The following is a 25,606-nucleotide window of genomic DNA, read 5'->3' as shown; positions in this document are numbered from 1 at the left end:
ACTCACCGAGTCAATGCTTTACGCCAAATCCCTAATGTGTGGTACAAATTTAAAGCATTGAAAACCAATTAAACTCAAATCAACAAACAAAAATTCCCGCCAACTCTAATATCCTATCACCAAACAACATGTGGTAAAGTCCGTAACTAATAATAGTCTAAACGATGCTTAATTTAGTTTGCAGTGAAACAATGTACACGACAAGTAGCATAACAATAGCTTAGAACTAAGCAACAAAAGCACACTGGGATGTGTAATTGCTTCAATCTTTAATTTATACTTTGTTGTGGATCAAAATTTCAGTTAAGTCTATATACAGTAATAATTAATCAATGACTGGCTGCAAATAATAATAATAATAATAATAATAATCATTGACGAACATTTTTAGATTTATTTTCATATGAATTTATTTTTCTTTTCCAATGTTCTCTGCAACTTATAATGAATATTTGAAATTCAAGATATCAATTTCTTTTCCAACTAGAAGTTTCATCATATATATTTTTGGCATGAATTTCAAAAAAAAAATGTTGTCAATTGTGAATAAGACCACTAAAATAGCTAATAAATAGAATAACTAGGACACCACTTCATTTCGCCTAACATCAAAAAATTATGCAATCCTTGAAAAAAAAATTTATTTTTTATTTTTATTTTTTGGAGATATATAAACTTCATTTTCTAGGGAATGTTGAAATTAAGTTAAACCACAAATAGTGCCTTAAATGAATTTAGGACAGGAGGCCATTACTACCTAACATCAAAAAATTGGCTCATATCCATGACATGTTCATAAAATATATACAAAACATATATATATATATATATATATATATATATATATATATATATATATGTTTTGTATAATTTATTATACCTATATGCAATATTGATGAAATTTCCAATGCTACTTATTTTAAAGTTCCATTTGGATATAATAATAGCGTAGTCAACTGAATTCAATCGGTAGATTAGGACAATACTTCATTTTTTGAGTAACCTCACTAAACTTAGTAACAAGCCAACAAATCAACTAATTAAGTTGTTGTTATAAAAAAAATCTAATTAAGTTGTAATGTATAACTTATATGTCTAGCTTATTTTGATTAGTAGTTGATCAATAATAATAGGAATTTGTTGTGTTAATTCATCGAGTAGTTTAATTCATGGCACTTTGAGTTCCATTCCCTACGTACAAGCTACAAAGTATCTCAAGATATCAGCTTAAAAATGAATATTGGCTTGATTGTTTGTTTCATCCCATGTTTGAAATATTAGAGGTAGTCATGAAGGGATTCACCTATGATTTTTGCATTTTTAGAGAAAAAAACAAAAATAAAAGATAAAAGTTTTTCTTATAAAAAGAAAAGATAAAAAAAGATAAAAGTTTTAAAATGGAAATAGCTATCACAAATTATGTAAACAAGTAAACATAGTCCAATTTATAAAAAATGACGAGTCAAAATCCCGTCTAAACAAGTAAACATAGTGAGATTAATCACAAATGATGAATCAAAATCATGTCTAAAATATGTTACTCTTTATGTGTTAAGTTTAGAAAATTGATATAAATCCAAATGAACCTTAATAAGGGCCCAAAATATGACCATTTTTTTTACTCTATTTTTTATATTGTTTTTTACATTGTTGGGTCTTGAATCTTGATGAACAAGCTTAGGTTATGCGTGAACCTTATAAATTTGTTCTTTAAATTTGTATTATTTAAGAAACAAAAAGAGTGTTGATATGTTTCTTGTGGCATTTTTCTCAATTACATTACTCGAAAGCAAGAGCTCATTTTTCTCGCCAAGAATAAAAGTTGGAATCATAAGTAGATGAGAGGCAAGAAGGTGGCAGCCAAGGCTATGCAGATAATAGGAGCATTCCAAGTGCTTTCTAGATTGGTCATCTTCTATCTAGATTAAAACTCTATGACCTTTCCACTGGTACTTCCTTTTTCTTCTTTTTACATTTATATATTCCGAAATCTATTCTTTCTAGTGAATTTATTTGTCTTATAATCTCTAACAAAGTCAATTTATTAATTTGATATGCCTTTTTGTTGTTGTTCTTCTATGTGCTAAAATATTATAATTATTGCCTATAACACTAAATTAGCTTTTCCGATCTCAAAAAAAAAAAAAAAAAAACTTTTCCAAAACCTATTGCTCTAGATAAATGAAATTTTTTGAGTGTAATTAATTATTTTCTTCTATGTAAAAACTTCTATAGTTTTTATTTTATTATTTTTGGGTTTTTTGGTTGCATTTTATATGGCAAGAAAAAACCATGGATTTTGAAAACAAGTTGAATAATGGGAGGGATTATATTATATTAAAAAAATGATTGAGACATAAATTTTTATTAAAGAAAGGATGCCATTGATAATAGACATGGCATGCCTAACATTATTAGTGTTAGTATTTTCTTTCCCTCTTAAATTGTAATTTATTTTTTTAAGTGATAATAACTTTAGACAAATTTAAAATTTTTAAAGGCTTAAAAAATTTAAAACTTTTGTTCAACTAATCTATGCATCGCACAAATTAACGACTAGTTATTACTATTAGTTTATCACTTTAAAAATTTTGTTGCTAAACTATCACAATTCACTGCCATAATACTCAAAAGACTTTAGTCATAGTGGGACATATTCTGTTTCAATGCGTTGAATTTTGATACAAGCAATGAATGGGTATTGACTAGTCAAATTACCGTGTAAAAGCGTTGCACCTTCATAAGACTTTCTCAATCAGTCAGTCAACCCTAATGTGTGGTTGAAATTGAAAGCACCAAACAAACTCCTCCAGCACAATACAGTACAATAAGATGGATGGATGGGTCCGCTTCCTATAAATAAGTCCTATGCCATTGGTACCAAACATAACAAAATCATATATCACTATCAGTTTTGTTATTATTTTTTATTAAAGCACGATGATGAGAATAACAATTGCTGTTCCTTTAACCCTTCTCCTTTGTTTGCTCACTATTCATCGTCCTCCTAACTTCTGCACTGCCCACTCTGACTCTGACTCTGACTCTGAGGTTCGTTGCATTGAAAGCGAGCGACACGCCCTTCTCAACTTCAAGCAACACCTTACAGATCCTTCTAACCGCCTTGCCTCTTGGGCTGCTTCTGCATCTGACGTGGATTGCTGTCACTGGGTCGGTGTTGTCTGCCACAACCGCACCGGTCATGTCCTCCAACTCCATCTCAGAAGCTTTCCTTTTATGGATGACGAGCTTACAACTTCTGAGGCCCAATGGGAAGCTCAAGATGAAGCTTATGGGAGGTCCAGATTTGGTGGTAAGATAAATCCTTCTCTGCTTGATTTGAAGCATTTGATTTACTTGGACCTCAGTTACAATGATTTTGGTGGTATTCCAATTCCCAAATTCCTCGGTTCAATGGGGAGCTTAAGATATCTTAATCTCTCCGGTGCGGGATTTGTGGGATTGATTCCTCATCAACTTGGGAATCTCTCTAATTTGCACTACCTCGATCTTGGATATAATTCTTTATATGTGAAGAACCTTCAATGGCTCTCTGGTCTTCCTTTACTACAACACCTTGATTTGAGTTCTGCAAACCTTAGCCAAGCCTCTGATTGGCTACAGGATATAAACAAACTCCCTTCCTTGTCAGAGTTGCGATTGTCACAATGCTACCTTTCTAGTTTCATTCCACCACCGATACCCAGTAGTATTAACTTCTCATCTCTCACCACCCTTGATCTTTCATTAAACGGTTTTGAAAACACTTCGATTCTGTTTTGGGTCTTTGGTCTTCATAATCTGGTTTCTCTTGATCTATCTTACAATTGGTTTCTAGGTCCAATCCCTGTTCATCTCCAGAACTTGACTTCACTTAGGCACCTCGATCTATCTTACAATGCTTTCAACTCTTCAATCCCCAATTGGCTGTACAGTTTTAGTCATCTTGAGTTCCTCAACCTTGGGTACAATAATTTGCAGGGTACAATCTCTAGTGCCATTGGAAACCTAACATCTGCCATTAGCATAGACTTGTCATCCAATGAACTTGAAGGAGAGGTACCAAGATCTTTGGGTAATCTCTGCAACTTAAGAGAAATTAGATTGTCATCCAACAAATGGAGTCAAGAGATATCTGAAATCTTTGAAAGTCTATTAGGATGTGCTTCAAATGGACTAGAGATCTTATATTTGTCTTATGCTCAACTGTCTGGGCAGTTAACTGCTGAACTTGGGCAATTTAAAAATCTGGTCATTCTTTCTTTGAGGGAAAATTCAATTTCAGGTCCAATTCCATGGTCTATAGGAAATCTTTCATCCTTGAGATCCTTGGACCTTGAGAGTAATCGAATTAATGGAACTTTCACTCAAATTTTGGGACAACTTTCAAAATTAGAGTCTCTGTATATTGGTTTAAATATGTTGGAGGGTGTGGTTTTAGAAGTTCATTTTGCCAATTCAATGAGATTGAAAACACTTGTTGCGTCTCATAACCGACTTACTTTAGAAGTAAGTGACAATTGGACCCCTCCTTTTCAACTCAACCATTTAGATTTGGGATCATGGAATTTAGGGCCGAAATTTCCTTTGTGGCTCTGTTCACAAAGGCAACTTTCGACCTTGGGCATATCCAACACAAAGATTTTAGATGTAGTTCCTCCTTCCTTTTGGAACTTGACTTCTCAGCTTGCTTATCTAAATATCTCTCATAATCAGATCTATGGAGAGATTCCACATATCCCAATGATGTTTTCCTATTCTGAAATAGTAATTGATATGAGTTCAAATCGCTTCAAAGGTCTGTTACCTTGTATATCCTCTAATGTGAGCTTTCTTGATCTTTCTAACAATTCACTATCCGGATCTATTTCTCACTTTTTGTGTTACAAGATGAATGAGCCCAAATATGTGCGGTTCCTCAATCTTGGAAAAAATCTTTTATCAGGGAAATTAAGTAATTGTTGGATGATGTGGAAAAACTTGTATGCCTTAAACTTGGGAAAAAACAATTTCACTGGTAGTATTCCAACCTCCATTGGATATTTGGTTCGTCTTTCGTATTTGCACCTAGACAACAACAGATTCTCAAGAAAATTACCATCCTCTTTGAAAAATTGTAAACAGTTGGTGACCATTGATGTTGCCAAGAATGATTTTGTTGGAAGCATACCTTCTTGGATAGGACATAGACTTTCAAGGTTGGTGATTCTTCACCTTCACTCAAATAATTTTCACGGTCACATCCCAGAAGAACTCTGTTCTCTAACTTCACTCCAAATCTTGGACCTTTCACATAATAAGCTATTTGGAAGCATACCTAAATGTGTCCACAATTTTAGTGCCATGGCCACAAGTAACAGTCCAGATTATCCCTTTCATTCATTCCAGATGTCAACAAAATATTTTTCTGCGCCTATTGAAAGTCAATTGGTTGCAATTAAGGGAAAATATCTTGAGTATTCCACCACTCTTCGACTAGTAAAAATTATAGACCTTTCCAACAATAATTTGTCAGGAGAGATCCCTAAAGAAGTGATGCATCTCAAAGGATTACAGTCATTAGATTTGTCATTTAATATCTTGACTGGAAGGATTCCTGAGAATATAGGTGATATGGGATCAGTGGAGTCTATTGATTTCTCAAGTAACCAACTTTCTGGTCAAATTCCTCAAAGTATGTCAAGTTTGACATTTTTGAGTCGGTTGAACTTGTCAAACAACAATTTAATTGGAAAAATCCCTTCAAGCACTCAGCTACAAAGTCTTGATGCATCCAATTTTTTTGGAAACAAACTTTGTGGACCTCCACTTGCTGATAACTGTACTATAAAGGGCGTACAACCAAACATTGAAAATAAAGAACGCAAAGTTTCTAGTGGACTTGTGGTAGATTGGTTTTATGTGTTCATGGCACTTGGGTTTGTTGTTGGATTTTGGGTTGTATTGGGTCCTTTACTGTTGAACAGGCAATGGAGGGTTTTGTACTTTCAATTCCTGGATCACCAAGGGTACAAGCTTAGGGGTGTAGTGACACAAACTTGGCAGTGTTGTAAGTAATTTTTGTAAGATTCTTAATATTTAGTGCAAATGTCATGTAATCATATTAATCAATAGTTTGATGATTTCTTTATGATCTTGAAGCTCATAACTTCTTGTATTACTTGCTATATATTCGCTCCATTAAAATTTATGAATATGATATTTCTTCTTATGAACGTCAATGTCAGTCCAATTTGTAGTTTTATTATTCCTATAGATTGGTGGTGTAAAATTACATTTAAGTTCTTAAAAAGTAATTGATATGTTAAAAGTAAATATTCAATACACTGCAACGATGCCCATTTTCTCTTTAGAATCTCTTAGTGATCACTTTTTAAAGTCTCAATGAAAAAGACAACATGTTTCTGCATATCTGGGCAAACTATTTGGTGGATTCCTTGCAACTGGTATCTAAGAAGGAAGCTTAGCCTCCACTATAGAGGAGTGCGTCTCAAAAGTCTACTTTGTCCCTGGAGAAAAATTCAACCTTCAATGTTTATTGGGAAATAGGTGATGACCCACATGGTGTGCTAGTATGCTATAGGTTTTTTGCTTCAGATTTTTTTTTTATTTTTTTATTTTTTTGAGAATCAGAAATTTCTATTTTTGTTCCATGTCTTGTAACTACACATTTAAGATCATGGTCAAGGAAGGCCAAGAGTCCAATCAGAGAGAACTATTTGCAATTAAAGAAAATTGGGGAAAGAGGGGTTGGATGAGGTGAGGTTAATGGTAGATGTGAATCTTACGGGGATTTCTAATATGCTCAAAGAAACTTTTCTCACTATGAGGAATTGGAGGGATTGTGGGTCATGTCCTCCTAGGCCAGGCAGGTAGGACATCCCAAAATCTAACTCAATTCTAAAAAGTGAATTAATAAATACATGTTATTCTTTTGTAATTTTGAATTTATGTCTCTACATAGGTTGGTAAATACAGTTACATGGCTTTTTCAGTGTGTATCTTTGGGCTTCGTGGTTTGATAGAGGTGTTGCAACAGGAGGTTTATTTCCTTTGACGTTGAAGTCTCTTATATTCCCTCCAGTCATTGATACCCCTGGTTTAGTAGAAAGGTATGGAAATTGAGTTGTCTATGCCCTTAATTAAGCTGCATTTTTTTAATTTATTCTTAGCAACATATTGGTGACACATTGTGTTGCAACTTGCGAGTGACAGGCTTGATTAGGAGCTTGTGTTTTAGTTGTGACAAATATATTTTTATGACTCCCTACTCTTTACTGTGAGTTTACTTTAAATGTAACAGACGGCTTTTAACATACTGGATTTATTGATTGCAAAAGTTCATATTTTGTGGTACACTGAAATAAGCGTTCCCAAATCTTTACACTTTTTGCTTTGAGATTTGTTTCCCTTTCGTGATGTCCCTTCATTGCACATTAGAAAAATCTGAATCCTAATCTCGAATATTTGGGTTGGTACCTAGATGTGTATGTGTATGTTTATACAATTAGGTTTGCTGAAGAGGGACTTGTGTCTAGTTAAAATGGGATTTTGTTGAATTGGTGATTAACCTAATTGGGGTATGAAGAAGTTATGGGGTAAAATTAATTCTCTGTGGTGTTTTGTGTATATTCTAACGTTGTTTGCAATGATTTATCAATTGCAATTACAGGTAGCACTCTCTCTCTCTCTCTCTCTCTCGTGTGAGCAATGTTTTGTGTATGTGTATGTTCAGGCACTACTAGAGGGGTTTTTGTTGTTTTGAGATTTTCATCAATTTAATGTGCTCGTGTTTATTAATGATCTCATCATGTAATCTATGATTTTGTTTGGGTTGCTCCTAATACCTTTGAAGTGTGATTTTATTATTATTTGAAGATAATTATATTATGGCAATATATTTGTACAATCGTTTTATTTCATAAACAGAAACAATGAAAATGATGCTGAGATTGTATTTGCATTTGGTAGGGAGATTTTGGAAAGCCTCTCCTTCAACTTTTCTTGAATCAAAATTTTAGACCCTTTTCATTGAACTTTTAGTAGGTCTTGTGTTTGCAACACATTACTTAACCCAAAAGCTAAAGGAAGTGTGTTTAGGCAATTGGACCAATAATGTTGTATCAATTTTTTCTTTGTTTCTTGTCCATGTGGGACTTCCACTCACATTTGTATCGGCAACAATTTTTGTTGCTTCATCTTCTTTGAGCTAACTAATATATGATTTCCCTTATAGGCTTATAGCTAATCCATGGAGCTGGTCATATATCTTGGCGTTGCTGGTTAGAGTACCCAAGGTGGTCTTACGGTGAGACATGCAATTAACAAAGGATGGAATTGGGATTTGCGCACCAGATGTCCAGCTGAACAACTCTACTAATATTGCAGGTATTTTGAAAACAGGAAAAAGGTTACCTAATTAATGGGGTCGTTACCAAAGAATGAATTTTTGTGGATATAACCTTCAAGGAGCAAACAACTGTTGCCTATAAGTAAAAGTTTTTTCAAACATTGTTTCTTTGTATTTGCTATTGCCAACTTTGATGTCTAGTGATCCAGATATGATGATTTGATAGCGCACTTTCTTTACTTAAGGTTAAAGATTATAATTATCCAACGCTATTCTTAAGGAAGCAAGGAAATATGAGACTGAATGTGCCTTGTCAACTTTAAAATATTATTTCCAATGACTCTTACAGTGGCTATCATGATGTGTGTTGCATATTTCATATAATATTTTGCATTAACAATTAATGATAATTTCTGTATTTCTTCCAGTAAAGAGTTTTCTCTCATACTAATAAGTTTGATGGCAATGCATTCCAAATTCTCACTATAAAAAATGTGGCTTCAGTGTTCACGGCACCAGGTTTCTGGTTGAACATTTAGGTAAATAAAAGATCACAATTCCTTCTTAAATTTTTTATTGGATCTTCTTTGTTCTTATCTTTGGTAAGATGTTTCTCTAAACATGTAGGATCTATTTGCACGGTTATCATTTGACCCACCCTGTTGTTCTAATACTTGCGCTGAATGATCAATTCTTCGCTCAACACAATTTGAGTATGAGAAGCTTTATACTTTCCGTATCTAAAAGTGTAATTGTTAATTATATTTCACCACCAGAGGTTGCTTTCCTAAGAAGAATTACTGCATGATTTTAATTCAAAATGGCAAAACTGGTCTTTCAGTTCCTAGGACAAGATGAGACTGAGCCTTCAACCAACCAGACTTATGGTCTCTCTTAAAGAATCTTAAATTTGTCAAGACATTTGCCTTTGTAAATCTTGTTCTCAAGGCTTACTTATGGCATGTAGATGAAACTGACTATTTACTAGGTCATGAAGAAGAGCTAGAAGTTCTTGCAAATGATGTTCCACTTAGCATCAATTACACTTATGATCCAGTAACTCAGTTCTTGAATTACATTGACAATGGCAACTTCTCTGTTAATGGTGTGCTAGCCGATGTCCCACTTATACTCCATCAGAGGCTATAGGTAAATTTGTCTTTTTTTCCTTTGTTAAGAAAAGTGTTCACCTAATATTATTCATACCTAAAAACTTTATTGTATCGGTTCATTCTAAATTTCTATCTGTTTTGATTTCTGTACATTCTCTTACAAAGTTAAATTGTTCTGCCTACCTGAATTCCCTGACAGATGTATTGGATTTCTAACTATCAAATCAATAAAGCTTCTAATTGCGATTTCCTGGGTTTGGCTAAAAGGCCTTCTTCATAGATTTCTCCTTTACCCATTTCTTGACATTTTAGCACATTCAATGTGATATGATTTACTCTTTGTCAGTGGAATCATGTGGATATTAGTGTCCATTTCCAGATAACCTTAACAATTTTCCTGCATTTTGTTCTTAACTGGTGCTATTTCTAACTTCATATAGATGCGTTCATGATTCATCCAGCTTTTCATAAGTTAAATGTTTAATAAATTTGAACCAAAAAAAAAAAAAATACTGAAACTAGAACTCATTGTTTTTTGGAGACATTTCAATTTCATTCTCAATCCTAAGACTATCTTTAATGCAAAGCTCCTTGATCAGGTTACTACAGAACCGAAAATGGATTTTGCTCTATTAGTACTTGCATATGATTTTGTATATCACATGCGACAATTGCATTCTAGGAACTGAAGGATTAGATTATCATTTCTTATAGCTGCATTTTATTTAACATTAATGGCGTGATAATTCTGACATAATTAGTTAAGTTTTCTCTGATAGATTACTGCCTGCTGATTTTAATAATATTTTCTTCAAGATGCTGATCGCTCTTCTCACATTGCAGATTTCTTTGCTCATCTAGACCAAAATGCTTCAGCACAAGGTATATCCTATTGCATATTGCTTCGAATAAAAGCTGATTCTTTTCTCCTCATAACTGATTGATAAGGTTGTCTAACTGTATGTTTTTATGTAAATTTTACTTTCTTAGAATATTATTGTTTACCTTTTCTTTCACCTTCCTCTATCTCCAGTGAATCCTTTGGTTATCTCTAAATATGGAGCAAGTGAAGATTACCCTGGTTGTACAGATTTAACACATACGAAAGCTATTTGAATCATGTAGGCATACTTGACTGTCTTGTTCGATTGGCAAAGGATGGGACTCAGTTTGCTTTACTTAATTTTTTTTGTAAGAATTCCTGTGCAATATGATTAGGTGGAATGGTGATTATATTGGTCAAATTTGGTCTAGGGGGCTCTGGTCTTCAGAATCATCTTCAGCACTTTTGCACAGGACATTGCAGAGATCAAGGATCTCTTGAAGCAGAAAGGAGGTGACGTTGACTGTTGAAGAGATTTTCTATGACGTTTTTGAAGAGCCAGAGTTATTTTAAGACAGTTTCAATATATATCAAAACTTAAGGTACGAATTGGATGATAAATTGTGTGGATTTGAGGAGATACAATTTGCTTACTACTATCTAAAATTTTGATTCTTATCTGAAACAAAGGATGCAAGATTTGTTGGATGAAGATATGCAGTTCTTAATTAAAGAGAACCATATGACTGATTTAATTGACTTGAATTATTTGGTAGAGTAGAATGATGAACATATGTAATTGGTATTAGTTGCCAACCACCTCTATGGTCATCATCAAAGGAGCCGCCTGTGTTCACTAGCAGTCAGCAGTAAAAGCAAAGTATAGATTTCAATCGGGCAACCTCGATGGTTCATCTTATTTGTTTTTTCTTCTACAAGATACCTAGGGTACATCTTATCCTAATGCCTTGCTTTCAAAACCTAAAAAACCAAAAATGAAAAATACATGAAGACCAACACAAAATAAGTTGTAAATGAAAATAGGGGGAAAAAAAAGAGAGGGACTCCCTGTCAACAATAACTTAACAATTATTTTAGGTTTTTTTTTTTTAATAAGTAAGACTTGTTAATTTCATCTTTCTCGAATTCCTATATGCATGCTAGCATAGAACCAACATAGAAGCAAGTCTTTTTGATCCATCTTTATTTTGAATGTGTGATAGAATTTCACTGTCACAAAAGTTTATGAATTTTGACACTTACACCATCTGTTCCATTTCTGGTCAAGGTTTGCTTGTTAAGTTTTTGGCTTGTCAAGAAATTTTTTTATTTTGTTTGTGAACAAGTTGTGTGTAAAGATCTAGAGTCTAAATTAGTTTGTAGCAATGATCAACACGTTGGCATATTTGATAAAGGCCTCTCATTTCAATGTTTCATTGATTTCAACCACAAAGGCACAAACGCATGCTCACTGCTGTGCCCATTCATGTGTCAAGACAGTCGCAGAGTTAATTACCAATTTGTTGCAGTCCGTTGCTTTGATTCAGTTACCAATATGTTGTTGTGATGTTTGATTGAGCAGTAACAATAGTTGTTAATATGTTTCCACACATGACTTAGTGGCAAATAGCGTTACCTTCTCTGTGTAGATATCAGTGTATGTCAGCATGTGAATGTACTGAATCAGAGGTGCTTCAACTCATAGAGCTCCACTTCATTTAAAAAAAAAAAAAAAACCTCTATAGAGCTCCATTTTGTTTTTGTTTTTAATTTTTTGAGTATAATTTTGCATTTCTTCATTGTCTGCATCACAGGTCAATAATCTTTAAAACCGCTAGGGAATACCCCAAGAGAGTCGAGTATATTGGGAAAGGAGGTGTACAATAAGTCCTAAGTATCTCCAAGTAAAAAATACATGCACAACCATTAGTATTTTATTTGATATTTTCTTCCTAATTGACCAATTGAATTTAGTTAATTACGCTATTGATATATCCAATTGGAACTTTAAAATGAGTGGCATTGGAAGTTCATCAACACTACATATTGGTGGGATGAATTTTACCCATAATAATAATAATAATAACAATAATTAGTGTAAACTGTTTTTAACCATTTTTTGAATAACCTCACTAAAATTAATAACAAGCATAACGACTTGGACATTGCTTCTTTGACCGAATATCTTGGCATTGGAAGTTTCATCAACGCTACATATTGGTGTGATGAATTTTACCCAATAATAATAATAATAATAATTAGCGTAAACTGTTTTTAACCTATTTTTTTTTATAATAAACTCACTAAAATTAATAACAATCACAACGACTTGGACATTGCTTCTTTGACCGAATACCTTCTCTCAACTTTGGGTCACTTTCAGGCAAACTTTGGTAGTTCCAATTTGATGTTATTTTACTCAACTGGATTAATGAAGTTTGCAACAACAAAAAAAAAAACCTCTATAGAGCTCCATTTTGTTTGTGTTTAATTATAGGTATTTGGGCCTGATAGTTTCTGTTCAAATGGCACATATTTTAATTTTTCTTCAGAAATTATCAAAAGAAAATATTATGCTCGCACAAGAATTTAAAACTTTTTAGCTTTTCTTGAATTTAGAAATGTTATTTGGATTTCGAATAAAATTTTCGGATTTTTAATTTAGTGTACACTCTGTTGTGGATCAAATTTTAAGTTCATATATAGTAGTAATAATCAATGACGGAGATTTTTAGATTATCGGTATATTAATTTATTTTTCTTTTCCAATCTTTTCTACAACTTATAATGAAGATTTAAATTCAAAAAATCAATCTCTTTTACTTTTCTTTATTCCCTTGGCATCTTGACTGATTTAAATCGTTTTCATACAAATCTGTTTTGCTGTAGGAAAATTACCAGCAAGCCAAGAGTACAAATTGTTGGCTTGAGTTTACCAAAAAAATTGTTGGCTTAAAAAAGAACAAAAAATATTGTCAAATGTTTTAACCATGTTTTATGTGAGTAAACTATGACAAAATGCAAAAGACCCTCCAACTTAGGGTCACTTTCACATATACTCCGGTTGTTTCAATTTAATTTTTTAATCCATAGGACAAGTGAAGTTCTCATATTGATAATTTCTTCAGCTCAATGACTGGAAAAAATATAAGTAAAATGACTTGTGATAACTAAAAAAAAAATTAAGTAAAATATAATATAGATATTTTTTTTTTCATCTTCGTCCTTTCTCTAACTTATCTCCTTCTTCCCTCTTAAGAAACACACGAAATAGTAAAAGGCATTCTTGATAATAATCACAATTTTGGTTAATATTTGCTTCACATCTTCACACATTAAGTACATGACTTTCTAGTAACCAACTAGAGGGATTTCACAAGGTCAAAAAACAAATCCAATGTAGACGGTAAGAATTTCCAATGTCTCTTTTCTTCAAATGAATGTTGAAATTTTTGCACAATTTTTGATTAGCAAAGATCGTGGCCAGGGCCTAAAACGTTTTTTTTTTTTTTTTTTTGGGTAATCAGCCTAACATGTTTTGACTTGACATGGATTGCACTTTTCACAACATATTAATATATGGAGTAAAAAGTTATATATTGAGTGAATTTAACTTCAGTGCGCAAGGGAAGAAATTTTGTTAGAGTAAAAAACAACTTTAGCAGTTTAGAAAACAAAACAATATAATCATATGTTCTATGTATACTTGGGATAGTAAGCCACACTTAGGAAATTTGGACCATTTTACAAAGGGGGTCCCAATAGGATGAGAGACTAGCAATTTTCTCTCCTAAACATTGTGGGAACATAAAAGTTTTACTTCTAGACTTTTCACCTTCTAGACTTTTCACACTTAAAGAACATGATTTTCTAGCTAATCATACTAGAGTTTTTACGTTTTAGTACATACAACGATTTCACAATATCAAGAACAAACCCTAGTGTATACAGCGTCAAATTCCATTGTCTCCTATTACATCAAACTAGTGTATAAGATAAGTATAACCTGTGCATATGTATGGTATAATTAAAAAAAAATTACAATTACACACATATATGAGTTCAAATTATACTCTCTCTCTCTCTCTCTCTCTCTCTCTCTCTCTCTTATTTTTTTAATTTTAATTTCTTTTGGATATACACACGAGTTTACTCTCTTTCTTTTTTTCTTTTTCTTTTTTTGTTTATTGAGTTTTTGATGATTTATTTATATTAAACCCTTCGTCTTATGTACCTCATTAACTCACCTAGAGCAAAAATTAAAAAAAAAAAAACTTAAATAGGACATGTGATGCAAAATTAGACAACAATTAGAATCCAATTTCTCTTGAATATACACATGAGTTTACCCTTTCTTTTTTTCTTTCTTTTTTTGTTTATTAAGTTTTTGATGATTTATTTATATTAGACCCTTTGTCTTTTGCACCTCATTAACTCACCTAGATTAAAATTAAAAAAAAAAACTTAAATAGGACATGTGGCGCAAAATTAGACAACAATATATATATATATATATATATATATATATATATATATATATATATATTTTAGAGACATATTTATGTAATTGGTTAATCATTTGACAAAACGCACTTTACTTATAATTGGGTAGATCTAGAATGGGTTTAGTACTTTTAGAAACAGGTGTTCAAGTTTAGTATTGAAGCCATACAAATCTAACCAAGAAACAAGTGAAGGAAGTTTTGTTCATTAAAGCTTGATAGAAGTCTTGATAGAATCCTTTCTATCGAGAATTACGGCTGAAGCTCGACACAAGCTGTATCTGTCGAGAATTAAGAAATTGGGTTTTCCAGATCTGATTACTTGCACATCCTTGAGTATTTGTGTAGGGTTTCTTTTCTCATAATCCTAGACATATATAAGGATTATTTTAAGAGCTGTCACGAGGTGATGCAAAGTGGTAATACACGCATATTGTGGCCAGAGACAGAATTTGCTCTAGTTCATCACATTCTTCGTAGCTACTGCGTTTTTACGCCAAGAGTTTTGTGATCAAGGAGTTTCCTAATCTTCATTGTTGGATGAACTGAAAAACTTTGCAACCAACATCTTCCTCAAGTTGGTGCGTTAGTCACGTACTGGGATCCGTGCATCATTGGTTAATCACTTACTGAGATTCGTGCATTGAGCGAAGAGATTGCCGCTAATGAAAACAAATCACAGTATATTGTTTAGACAATAGCATACTATTGATTGTATTAGGGAAGGAAGAATACAATTAGTCTCAAATTTCTCTGAATAAAACATTCATGCATTTGGATCATATTTCTATACATATGTACCACCATTGGAATTTTGTTTGATTGTTTTCTTCCTAATCGACCAATTGAATTAAGTTGATTATGCTATTCATATATCAAATTGGAAATTTAAAATGAATAGAATCGGAACTTTCATCAATAGTACATAGTGATTGCATGACTTTTTCCCCTAAAAAAATTGAACAAATTAAAAATTATTTTAACCTGTTTTTAACCATTTTTAAACAAGCCCACTAAAATTATAAGTGACCTTAACAACCTCTTCTTCTTTTTTATAATAAAAAAGCATAACAACTTTGATATTACTTCATTACACCAATACATTTTGCACAAACTGCATTGAAAATTATGATTTTTTGTTTTACTATGAAAATATGATTTGTTTTGTAGTATGCAGTCCTTGAAAATATAATAAAAAAAAATGTTATCTAATAGTAAATTTGTAAAAATTCACATCCAATAAAAATTTATAGAAATAATTTAAAGAGTTTCTTTCTAAACTTATCAACCAACAGGCCCAACACAGTCCATGTGTTTAGGTTGAACCAACACCTGGGGAAGGCCAAAAATAAGCCTTACGAAACTTCAATGCCAAGGCCCAATCATATAAGCAATAGGGTTGCAAGATCGCTACTGAAATCAGCTTATTGAGTCCCAACAAAAAATAACAACAGCCAATTGAACCAATAGCTGGAGAAATATCAAGCTCAGATTCAAGTGTTTCCCTCCATCGCATGAACCAAGCTCACTGAAGAGGGAGGTAATCAGTGAAGGGAGAAAATAAGGAGTAGTGGTTCTTTCAACACAAAATAAGAAAATTATAAAAAAAAAATTAATGGGAAAAAATTTAAAAAATAACTAAAAATTTATTTTTAGCTGCTTATTTTTTTTTTTTTTTCTGTTTTAAATAAAATTTGACTTGCCAATCGCCAATTTCATTGGCCTCAAATCTATATATATATAAACCGAAATCTCTGAAGCTTCTACAATTTTTCGCGTCAACATAATATTTAAAAAATAAAAAATAAATCATTATCTTTTTTTTAAAATAAAATTATTTTTGTTTAGTTCAAACTTAACAATGAGTGAAACTCTATCTCTCTAATAAGTCCAACTTAAACTCAAACTCAAACTCATCATTATCATTTATTTATTTTAAACACACACATCCTTTCCTCTTCATTCAAACTCTATTGTTTTGCTACACAATATAAAGATAAGCACGTTTTCTATCTGGAAAAAAAAAAAAGAAGAAGAAGAAGAAGAAGAAGAAGAGAGATAAGCACATTTAAAGTTCTTGATAAAATACCATTTAGTTTGTTTTCTTGGTTAGAGAAGTTTGACTCAAAACAAATGCTAAACTCCGATTAGGGAGGTTTGGATCCAATAAAACTCTATAGTCTATATTGCATCTAAATTTAAACCTATAAATATGTTATATCAATGCTTTGGATAAAAAAACATCATCTGAAGTAGAAAATAGAAGAGAATTTGAGAAGGGTATTGAGCTTTGACTGTGGGAGTATGTGATGGCAAGTCATCAATTATTATGTATATGGTAATTCAATTTATATGTCTTTTGTTTTTTTTTTTTTGGATGGATTCACAAATTTGTATGTTTCAGTTGCTTCTTTCTTATTTATTCTTGAGGTTTGGATATCAATTATCAAGTACTAAACAATTAAAATTCAACAATAAAACTCATAGATATTGCGACTCTTATTTAGAAAATATGCCAGTGTTAACAGATTTTCCCAAAAGAGCAAATCCAAAAAGGCCTTAGATTTAGTTGTCAGGATCATGATCATGACCATGTTAGTAATAAATAATCAAGAGCTTATTGCTACGGATACTATGAGCTGTGAGATCACAACTTCAAATAAGGCTTCTATTGCTATAACAAGAACTATTTAGGTCTGCATCCCTTGCAAGCATACATGAACTTAAATTGCCTTTTAATATATGCATGCTTTATTATTTCCCAATAGTTTTCCCGTGCATCGCACGGGTTAACGACTAGTTCTTATAATTATGAAAACAGAAGCAATTATCTTTTTAGTCTATGCTTATTTTGCACCTATGATTAAGTCACACTATCACAAAGGTTCATTAATTTCACAGCCATACCACCAGTTCCAATTCTACTAAATAAGCCTAAGCGTATTGCTGGAAAAAGCAGCAAATTAGTGAAAAAACATGTTTCTAATAAATATTGGTATGGATCATAAGCAAATTTAAAAACAAACTGCCATTGTGATTTATGGGAGGACATGTAGTTTTTAATTGTTTGGCATATTAATTAAAAAGATTCATGCGTAAGATTTAGAACCACATTTCTACATATAACACCATTGGTATTTTATTTTTATTACTTTTCTTCCTAATTAGGAAGAAAAGTAATAAAAATAATCAACATATTCAGTCAAGTTCATTAAGTATTAATATTAAAGAACTTTAAGAATCAGTGGAATTTGAAGTGTCCTTAGTTCATGGTAGATATTGGTGGCGTGAATTTAACCATCAAAAAATTGTTATCAACTGTTTTCGACCTTTTTTTTTTATAATTTTTTTAAGTGAATTAGATCACAAAATATAGCTAATAAATATCTCCATCCATCCATCCATCCATCCATCCATCATTATCATTATCATCATCATTATTATTATTATTACGATAGAATTTTAACTTATGTTATTATATCATCAAATTAAGATATCAATTGGTTTTTTATGTAGGTTGAGATTTGAATCCTAAATTTCTTACTTGACAACAAAATATATTATTACTTGAACTAACTGAAACTCACTATTTTTGTATAATTTTAATATATTATATATATGTTCTATTGTTTAGAACCTTCAATTAAAAACTATAGTAATAGCCGGCAACTTAAAGTCAGAGCCGGACCTATTCTATTTCAACGATTCTATGAATTCTCTCTTTTAATTTTGATGGACGTAATGAACGATGAATGATGATGACCAATCAAAATTCAGTCTAAAATACAATGCACTCTTGGTCAAGTTAGAAAATAGAAAATTGAAATGCATCCATGATTTACTACCATGCAATTTGGTAGCATTTACGTAACAAAACCACAATCAATTTTTTTAAAGTATGATCAAGGACTGTTTCTTGAGATTAAAAAACATTGATCCTTTTCCTTTGTGTTGCTTACTATACCAACTATTGATCCTAAGTTCTATATTGGGGAAACTGAAGTTTTCGTTGCATCGAAAGCGAACGACAAACACTTCTCAGGTTCAAGCAAGTGTCCAACGACTTAAAAACAAAATCAAAGTTGGATCTATTCCATTTTAAAGATTCTTGACTTTTTTTTTTATTTTTTTATTTTATAATTGATACACGTAATGAATGACAATGACTAATGAAAGTTCGGTCTAAAATATATTGCGCACTTTCAGTCAAGTTTATCCAAAAACAAAATTTTGTATTTTATTTAAAAAGTTCAAAATTGATATGTGTCCAAATGAAACTAAGAACCCACAAGATGGAGGTCCAATCTACTAGACTCACCACCATTTACATGAAAAAATCACAATCATTTTTTAAAGAATGTGTTAGAATTAAAGGCATATACAAGGTAGATACTAGAACCTAAATAATCAATAAATCTATAAGGTTTAGAGCATTCACAGCAAGATTACTAAAAAAAGAAAATTATTTTACCATCTAAAAGGTAATTAAGTAATTTTAACTATTTTACAATATCAATTTATAATTGGTCAACATTCCAATTCTTATCTTTCACATATTCAATGGTTAGATTTTCAAAATATTAATTCAATAACAAGTTATTGAATGGTGTAATATTACTTAGAGTTACATAAGGTGTAATTTGAACCCAACCCTATATATATATATATATATAGTCATGCTAACGAATGCCCTTAAGGTAATGGTTAATATTCCATTTTAGAAAAGTTTTGACACCACTTTTATAAGAAATGAAAAAAAATGTCAAAACATTAATTACTTTTTTTTTCTTCTTATAAGCAATGTTATATTACCCAATAACTTGTTATTGAATTAATATTTTGAAAATCTAACCGTTGAATTACATGTTCTATATGTTCTTAACATGCATGCCAATTTTCATATCAATTGGATGTTATTTACCATTTGATCCATTAACTCATCTTTTATGCATTATTTTAAAATACAAAAACTTGAATTTTAACAATTGATAGATGACATAGCTATTAATCTTTGATCACCTTAAAATTTTGTAAGCATAAGTAATATATGACGATAATGTAATCTAACGATGGATTTGTCAATATTCAAATCCAAGTAAAAAATATTGAGGGGTGTAATATTGCTTATACCCCTCCACGCACACATGTCACAATAGTATATGCAAGCTAACTTCACAATAATCCCTATATGAGTATACAAACTCAACCTGAAATTGAGAAGGCTTTTAGAAGGCTCACAAGGAATGATTTATTGTTTCCTCTGCAGGCAGTGGACGGTGTAGTTGGGCCGCCAACATCGAGTCATCCATTTTATTGCTCCATTTCCAATGAAGTGCGTGACAGCATGGGATTGCAAGCTTCCTTCACATCTTCTACATCCTCACCCTCCAATTTCATTTTCATAGCGTTGCTGTCCATTAATCTATGTGAAACCTTTCCATGAAAAGCTTGAAATAGGTGTGTGAAGAACCACCCTCGTTCACAGCTTTCACAGCCAAGCTTTTCCATTTCTTAGCATTCCTCCTTATCTCTTCCCCTTTCTTTGTAGCTCCCATCACCATCTCCAAGCACCTCTTTATTTCGGCCCTCTCCACAACTTCTTCTTCATTCACCTTCGCTTTAATTCCAGTCCCCCACACCTCCTCCACCATCTTGGCATTCATAATTTGATCTGAAAAATGTGGACATGCCACCACTGGCACTCCGGCTACGATACTCTCCAAGGTCGAGTTCCACCCGCAATGTGTCAAGAAACAGGCCACTGAACGGTGACGTAGCACGTCAACCTGTGAACACCATGGCACTATTAACCCTTGTATTTCTTCCTTCAACTTATTCTTTATCGTGTCCTCTATTTCTGATTCTCCGTTCTCTGAAGCTTGAATCACCCACAAGAATGGACGGTCGGTTTCAACTAGTCCATGAAAAATCTCTTCCATTTGCTTTCCTTGCAATGTAACTAGGCTTCCAAAAGACACATATACCACCGAGTTATTTGGCTTTGAGTTTAGCCAATGAAGATAGTCCTTAGAGCTCTCAAACGACTCACATCCAAACGGGGAATTACCTGCAGACTGGTCTTTTGTGTCGAAAAAAGTAGATGGAACCAACAGTCCGATTGGTATTAAATTCAAATTAACAACGGCTTCGATTGCTGCTTCTTCCAGAGCATCAAAGGTGTTCAGTAACACACATGGGTTGGGATCTTTTTCAAGGGTTTGGATAAGTTCCTAAAAGGTAGGTAGGTATAACTTGTGTGGACTAGTTGGTAAGAGAAATGAAGGTAGGTCCGAGGAAGCAAATGGTGGCAACCCTTTGAATTGTATAGAATTTGGGGGGCTATTTTCATAAATACGATACATACCATCATGGGCATTGAAGTATTTCTGGTATATAGCGAGTGCTGCAGTGGACTGACTGAATGCAGAGAAAAGCAGAAGGTATACCCATATCACGTGCAACATCAGCAGCCCATGGGAGAAGGAGGGTGTAGACTAAGAAGGTGACCTTGTGATGATGCTCATTGTTATTTGAGAGTTTGACAATCAAGTTGGTGAGTGTTTGTGAGCCCACACGCTTGAACTCGGACAGGATGTGTTGTGGGTCATCAATTGCTTTGTTTCCAATTCCATCATCAAAGCCATCGGAGAAAGAGGCATAGGATAAGCCTTCAAGTGAAGGAAGTTTTTTTATTTGTTTGAGGCCGTGGACGGTGGTGGCAAAGGTCACACGTGCTGCACCGCTGTGTATTAGGCGTATGGCGAGTTGGAGAGTAGGGTTAATATGGCCTTGGCCTGTCCAGCATATGAGAAGGAAGTGTTGGCTGTTCATGCTCATTTGATATCTCTTTCTTTTCTCTCTTTTTTTTTTTTAATAAACTCATTAGTGTTCAAATGCCTAATCAATGGCAAACTTTTCTCTTTTATCCGGTCCTTCTTCTTCACACAAATGGACATATTTTCAAAAAGTAAAAGTGAAAAGATAATGTTGTCCATAATTTAATCATTAATTGGCTTTGCAGCCTTCGCTTTATTGTTAGTGGATAAGTGAAAAAAGACCATGCTCGATCATTTTCTTCTTTTTCATTTTTTCTTGACAGTTGATTAGCTACACATGTATTGTCTAATTTTTTTTTAAGGGAGTTTTAACTTATTGCATCCGCTCTTAGTGATAGTTCTTTATCATTAGATCAAGACACCAATCAGTTTTTGGTGTAGGCAAAGATTGAACCTCAAATCTCATATTCAACTATCAGAAACTTTACAGGTGCAGCTGTATTGTCTATGAAAAAAGTAGACAGATCGTTATCAATAAATGGAAGTCATCATTGTCCTCTAATCTACAATTTTTTTGATATCAGTGTCATACTTATTGACAACTAGTTTTGTTGCACATGCAATGCAAAACACCATCTAACTTTAAATAAATATTTTATAATATGATTAGAATAGTTAAAACTAAGTCATTATTGAAATAGTAATTAAGTTTTTTTTTTTTGATAAGTTAGAGGTGCCCTTTCTTAAAAGGAGAAGTAGCCCTTGAGCTATAGTGTTCATTGGCTTAAACTATTATATTTTGAAAGAATAAATAATGCCCACAAAAAGAAAAAGAAAAAGAAAAACCAGGTTAGAAATTATATTAGACAGCACAAACAAGTCTACCTCATTTGCTAATAGAGAATGCTAGATAGCATTCCAATTCATGCCAATTTTTTAAGCCAATAATCCTAATATCTGTAAACACATCTTCTTTATTACTCTAATTTGATTGCATCCAAATACTGAAGAGACTACAACATAACAAACAATTGAGAACAATGAGCGATTAAGTATCTGTTTAGGTTCACATTTGCGTTTGTGTGTTTGCGTTTTCAGATTTTTTTTTTAAGCTGTAAAATATATCATTTCACCGTCAAGTTTTCTCAGGATTTTGAAATGCTTGGAGCCATGCCATGGAGAAGAGGCAGCTTCCGGATGGTCCAAATTCGAGTTAGCGTATATCATTTCACCGTCAAGTTTTCGCAGGATTTTGAAATGCTTGAGGATTATGAATGATCTGTGGGTCTTGTTCAAAACTACAGGCTGATTAAATCCCTTACATGTTGTCCACTTTTTTTATATTACAAATGGTTATAGAATTATGTTACAAAATTGGTTGGTTGAATGTAACCTTAATTTATCTTGGTGAAAATTGACATCTCATATTAGGCTTTCTTTTCAAATATGCAAGGAGAAATATATATATATATATATATATATATATATATATATATATATATATATATATATATATATATTTTTTTTTTGTTTGTATTGTATGTAGGGTGCAATAATCAAAATTCATTCCATAACCAATGGTCACCTTCTGTACTATGGTGAGGTGCCTATGAAGGCTTTATGACTTCAGGCTATGGATGCTTGATAGCCTAAACCTTTGGTAGAATTGAAAGTGTGGACCAGTAAATGAGTTTAAGAGTATAAGGAGTCAACAGAAAGATCATTGTTTATAAATTCTTTATGATGTTTTGATTTTTATGTTGTTCAATGTTTTGATGGCATTGAAAGGTCCCTTCTCTTTTTTCTTTTTTCTTTTTTTTAATTAAAAAAAAGGTACTTTACAAATTATTTTCGTTGTTTAATGACATATAACTAGTAATATTATAAATTGTAGCTAGAACTATCTGCGTAAGCTTGTTGGATATGTTTACCATGGTTTTGTTGGAAGCAGGTTTGTTTGTTTCTCTTTTTACATTTTTAATTCAAGTTTCTTTTTTCCCCTTTTTTTGGGTTAAACTTGGATCAATAATTTATAAAGATGGAGAAATTGAAGATGATGTGCATCTTAGAATAAGAGCAAGGTGGATGAAGAAGAGAAGTGCATTAGAAGTATTGTGTGACCGTTACCTCTTAATCTGTTAATAACCAAAGTTCAAAGAAAATTCAATTATATTTCAATTGGATTCTCAATTTTGTGCTACGTGTTTTATCTAATTTTTAATTTTGTACCAAGTAAATTATTGAGTGTAAAAGTTAAAAAGTCCAACTTCAATTAGATTATAAATTGGATTTCAGTTGGAATCCAATTTTATGCAACATGCTCATTTAATTTTTTTAATTTTTATGCCAAGAGAATTATTAGGTGCAAAAACCAAAAAATTTAAATCCAATTAAATTCTAAATCATATATATATATATATATATATATATATATATATATATAGGAAAAACTTAGATGCAGTACCTTAAGTGTTGTTCCTTAGGTTCTCCTCTTAAGATTCAGTCATATGACTACTTAACTAAATAATACACTTCATTTCCATGAGAGAAAATCTACATGGCAGAATCTTAAAAGGAGAATTTAAGGAACAGCACCTAAGTACTATACTTAAGTCTTGCTATATATATATATATATATATATATATATATATATTAGAAATGTATGGTTTAAAGAATGTGTAAATTAATACCATGTATAATTTGAATGTCTTTTAGAAAACAGTATAATTTGAATTGTGTAAGTGTGATTACTTTTAATTATACCCGTGCATATGCACAAAGTTACACATTAATTAAGTTAAAAGGAAAATTTTATAAAATTGCTATACAACCAACTATACTCTATGGTAGCAAATGTTGGGCGAGTAAGAGGCAAGATATCCATAAGGTGAGTATAGTAAAAATGAAAATGTTAAGATGGATAAGTGGAAATACATAAATAAAAAGGAATCAAAATGATAAAATCCTTTTAAAAATAGTGGTAGCCCATATTGAGGAAAGGATGGTTTGTTCATGTTCAAAGGATAGCAAGTAATGAACTGATAACAAATAGTGAGCCGATCCAAGTTTAGAGAATGGAAAAAAAAGAAGAAGGAGAAAGCCAAAAATAACATCACTGTAGATTGTTGGGCCTCTAAGCCTCAATAACATTAACAACTGACATTGGAAAATAAAAAAGAAAGAACACAACCTGAATACGGTATTGCCTCGTTAGACCTCCAGGCCTAAGGAGGTCCAAGATCTTTCCTGCAAGATATTGGGCTTTTCTTAGTCCAACAATCTAACGTGCATACCATTTCCTTTTTTTTCTTTTTTTCTTTTTAGATACTATTTTGAGCACCTGATTATTCTCTTTGATATGTATAAACTCCGTTATACATATTAGGTTGTTATAGGAATGAATCTTTTGAGAGTGACTTAAAATGATTTTCAAAACTCAAACCCAAGATCTTATAGATATCATAAGGTTTTAAAAACCATTAAGCCAACTCTTTGTAATTCTAAAAGAACCACCTTGAGCATAATTATAGCCCAAATATTCCAGCAGCACAATGAAATTTTTACTCTTAGATACTTGGGCAGCTAAACTTTCTCAAGTCTTCTTAAATACTTAACCGGTAATGATCCTTCTTAAAGTTCAAGATGGGCATAATTCTCTGCTTCAATGCCCGTTTGTTTCAGCTTTCCCAACCCAAGAAGCCTGTTTGGTTAGGTATAAAAAGCAACTTTTTGAAAAAAGTTGCGTTTTGGGTTTGTGAAGAGAACGCGCATTCGCAGAATGGAGCTCTGAGGTGCATTTTGGAAAAGCCCGTGCGCGTTAATTTATATATCCGTTGGACTTTGTGGGCAATTACCAAATTACCCGTCAATAAATCAGATGATGTTCTCAGTTCTCATGCTAGATTCCTCATTCCTCTTATCTCATCTCTCTGCTCTGCCCTTTGCCCTAAAGATTTTTGGGGTTACGAAGAGAGAGAGGTATTGAAGATTTTTGGTGAAATTAAAAGAGAAATTACCTTAGGTGAATCATCCTGATCTGAAT

General features: G+C 32.3%; 2 protein-coding genes and 1 pseudogene across 4 annotated transcripts in view; 2 read left to right on the top strand and 1 right to left on the bottom strand.

Moving 5' to 3' along the window:
• LOC142631154 (uncharacterized) overlaps positions 1 to 11,023 on the top strand; it is a 64,540-nt gene extending 53,517 nt beyond the window's left edge. The window contains exons 5-7 of one of the 3 annotated variants that reach the window (XM_075805248.1): positions 10,306 to 10,344; positions 10,496 to 10,583; positions 10,717 to 11,023. In XM_075805248.1, the coding sequence (XP_075661363.1) occupies positions 10,306 to 10,344; positions 10,496 to 10,578 (122 nt within the window). In that variant the 3' untranslated portion in view covers positions 10,579 to 10,583; positions 10,717 to 11,023. Of the gene's footprint in view, positions 1 to 10,305; positions 10,345 to 10,495 lie in introns of all 3 variants that reach the window. The other 2 variants (XM_075805247.1, XM_075805246.1) reach the window with 2 other exon arrangements.
• LOC142631156 (receptor-like protein EIX2) lies at positions 2,891 to 6,164 on the top strand. The gene has a single exon (XM_075805251.1). The coding sequence runs from the start codon at positions 2,941 to 2,943 to the stop codon at positions 6,055 to 6,057; it is 3,117 nt and encodes a 1,038-aa protein (XP_075661366.1). The 5' UTR covers positions 2,891 to 2,940; the 3' UTR covers positions 6,058 to 6,164.
• A 9,128-nt stretch (positions 11,024 to 20,151) lies between the features above and the next one.
• Positions 20,152 to 21,618, bottom strand: LOC142630537 (crocetin glucosyltransferase, chloroplastic-like; annotated as a pseudogene).
• Between the last annotated feature and the right edge of the window lie 3,988 nt (positions 21,619 to 25,606).

Source organism: Castanea sativa, chromosome 4 (genome assembly GCF_040712315.1).
Source record: "Castanea sativa cultivar Marrone di Chiusa Pesio chromosome 4, ASM4071231v1".
NCBI lineage: Eukaryota > Viridiplantae > Streptophyta > Magnoliopsida > Fagales > Fagaceae > Castanea > Castanea sativa.
This window is presented reverse-complemented; position numbering and strand designations above follow the sequence as displayed.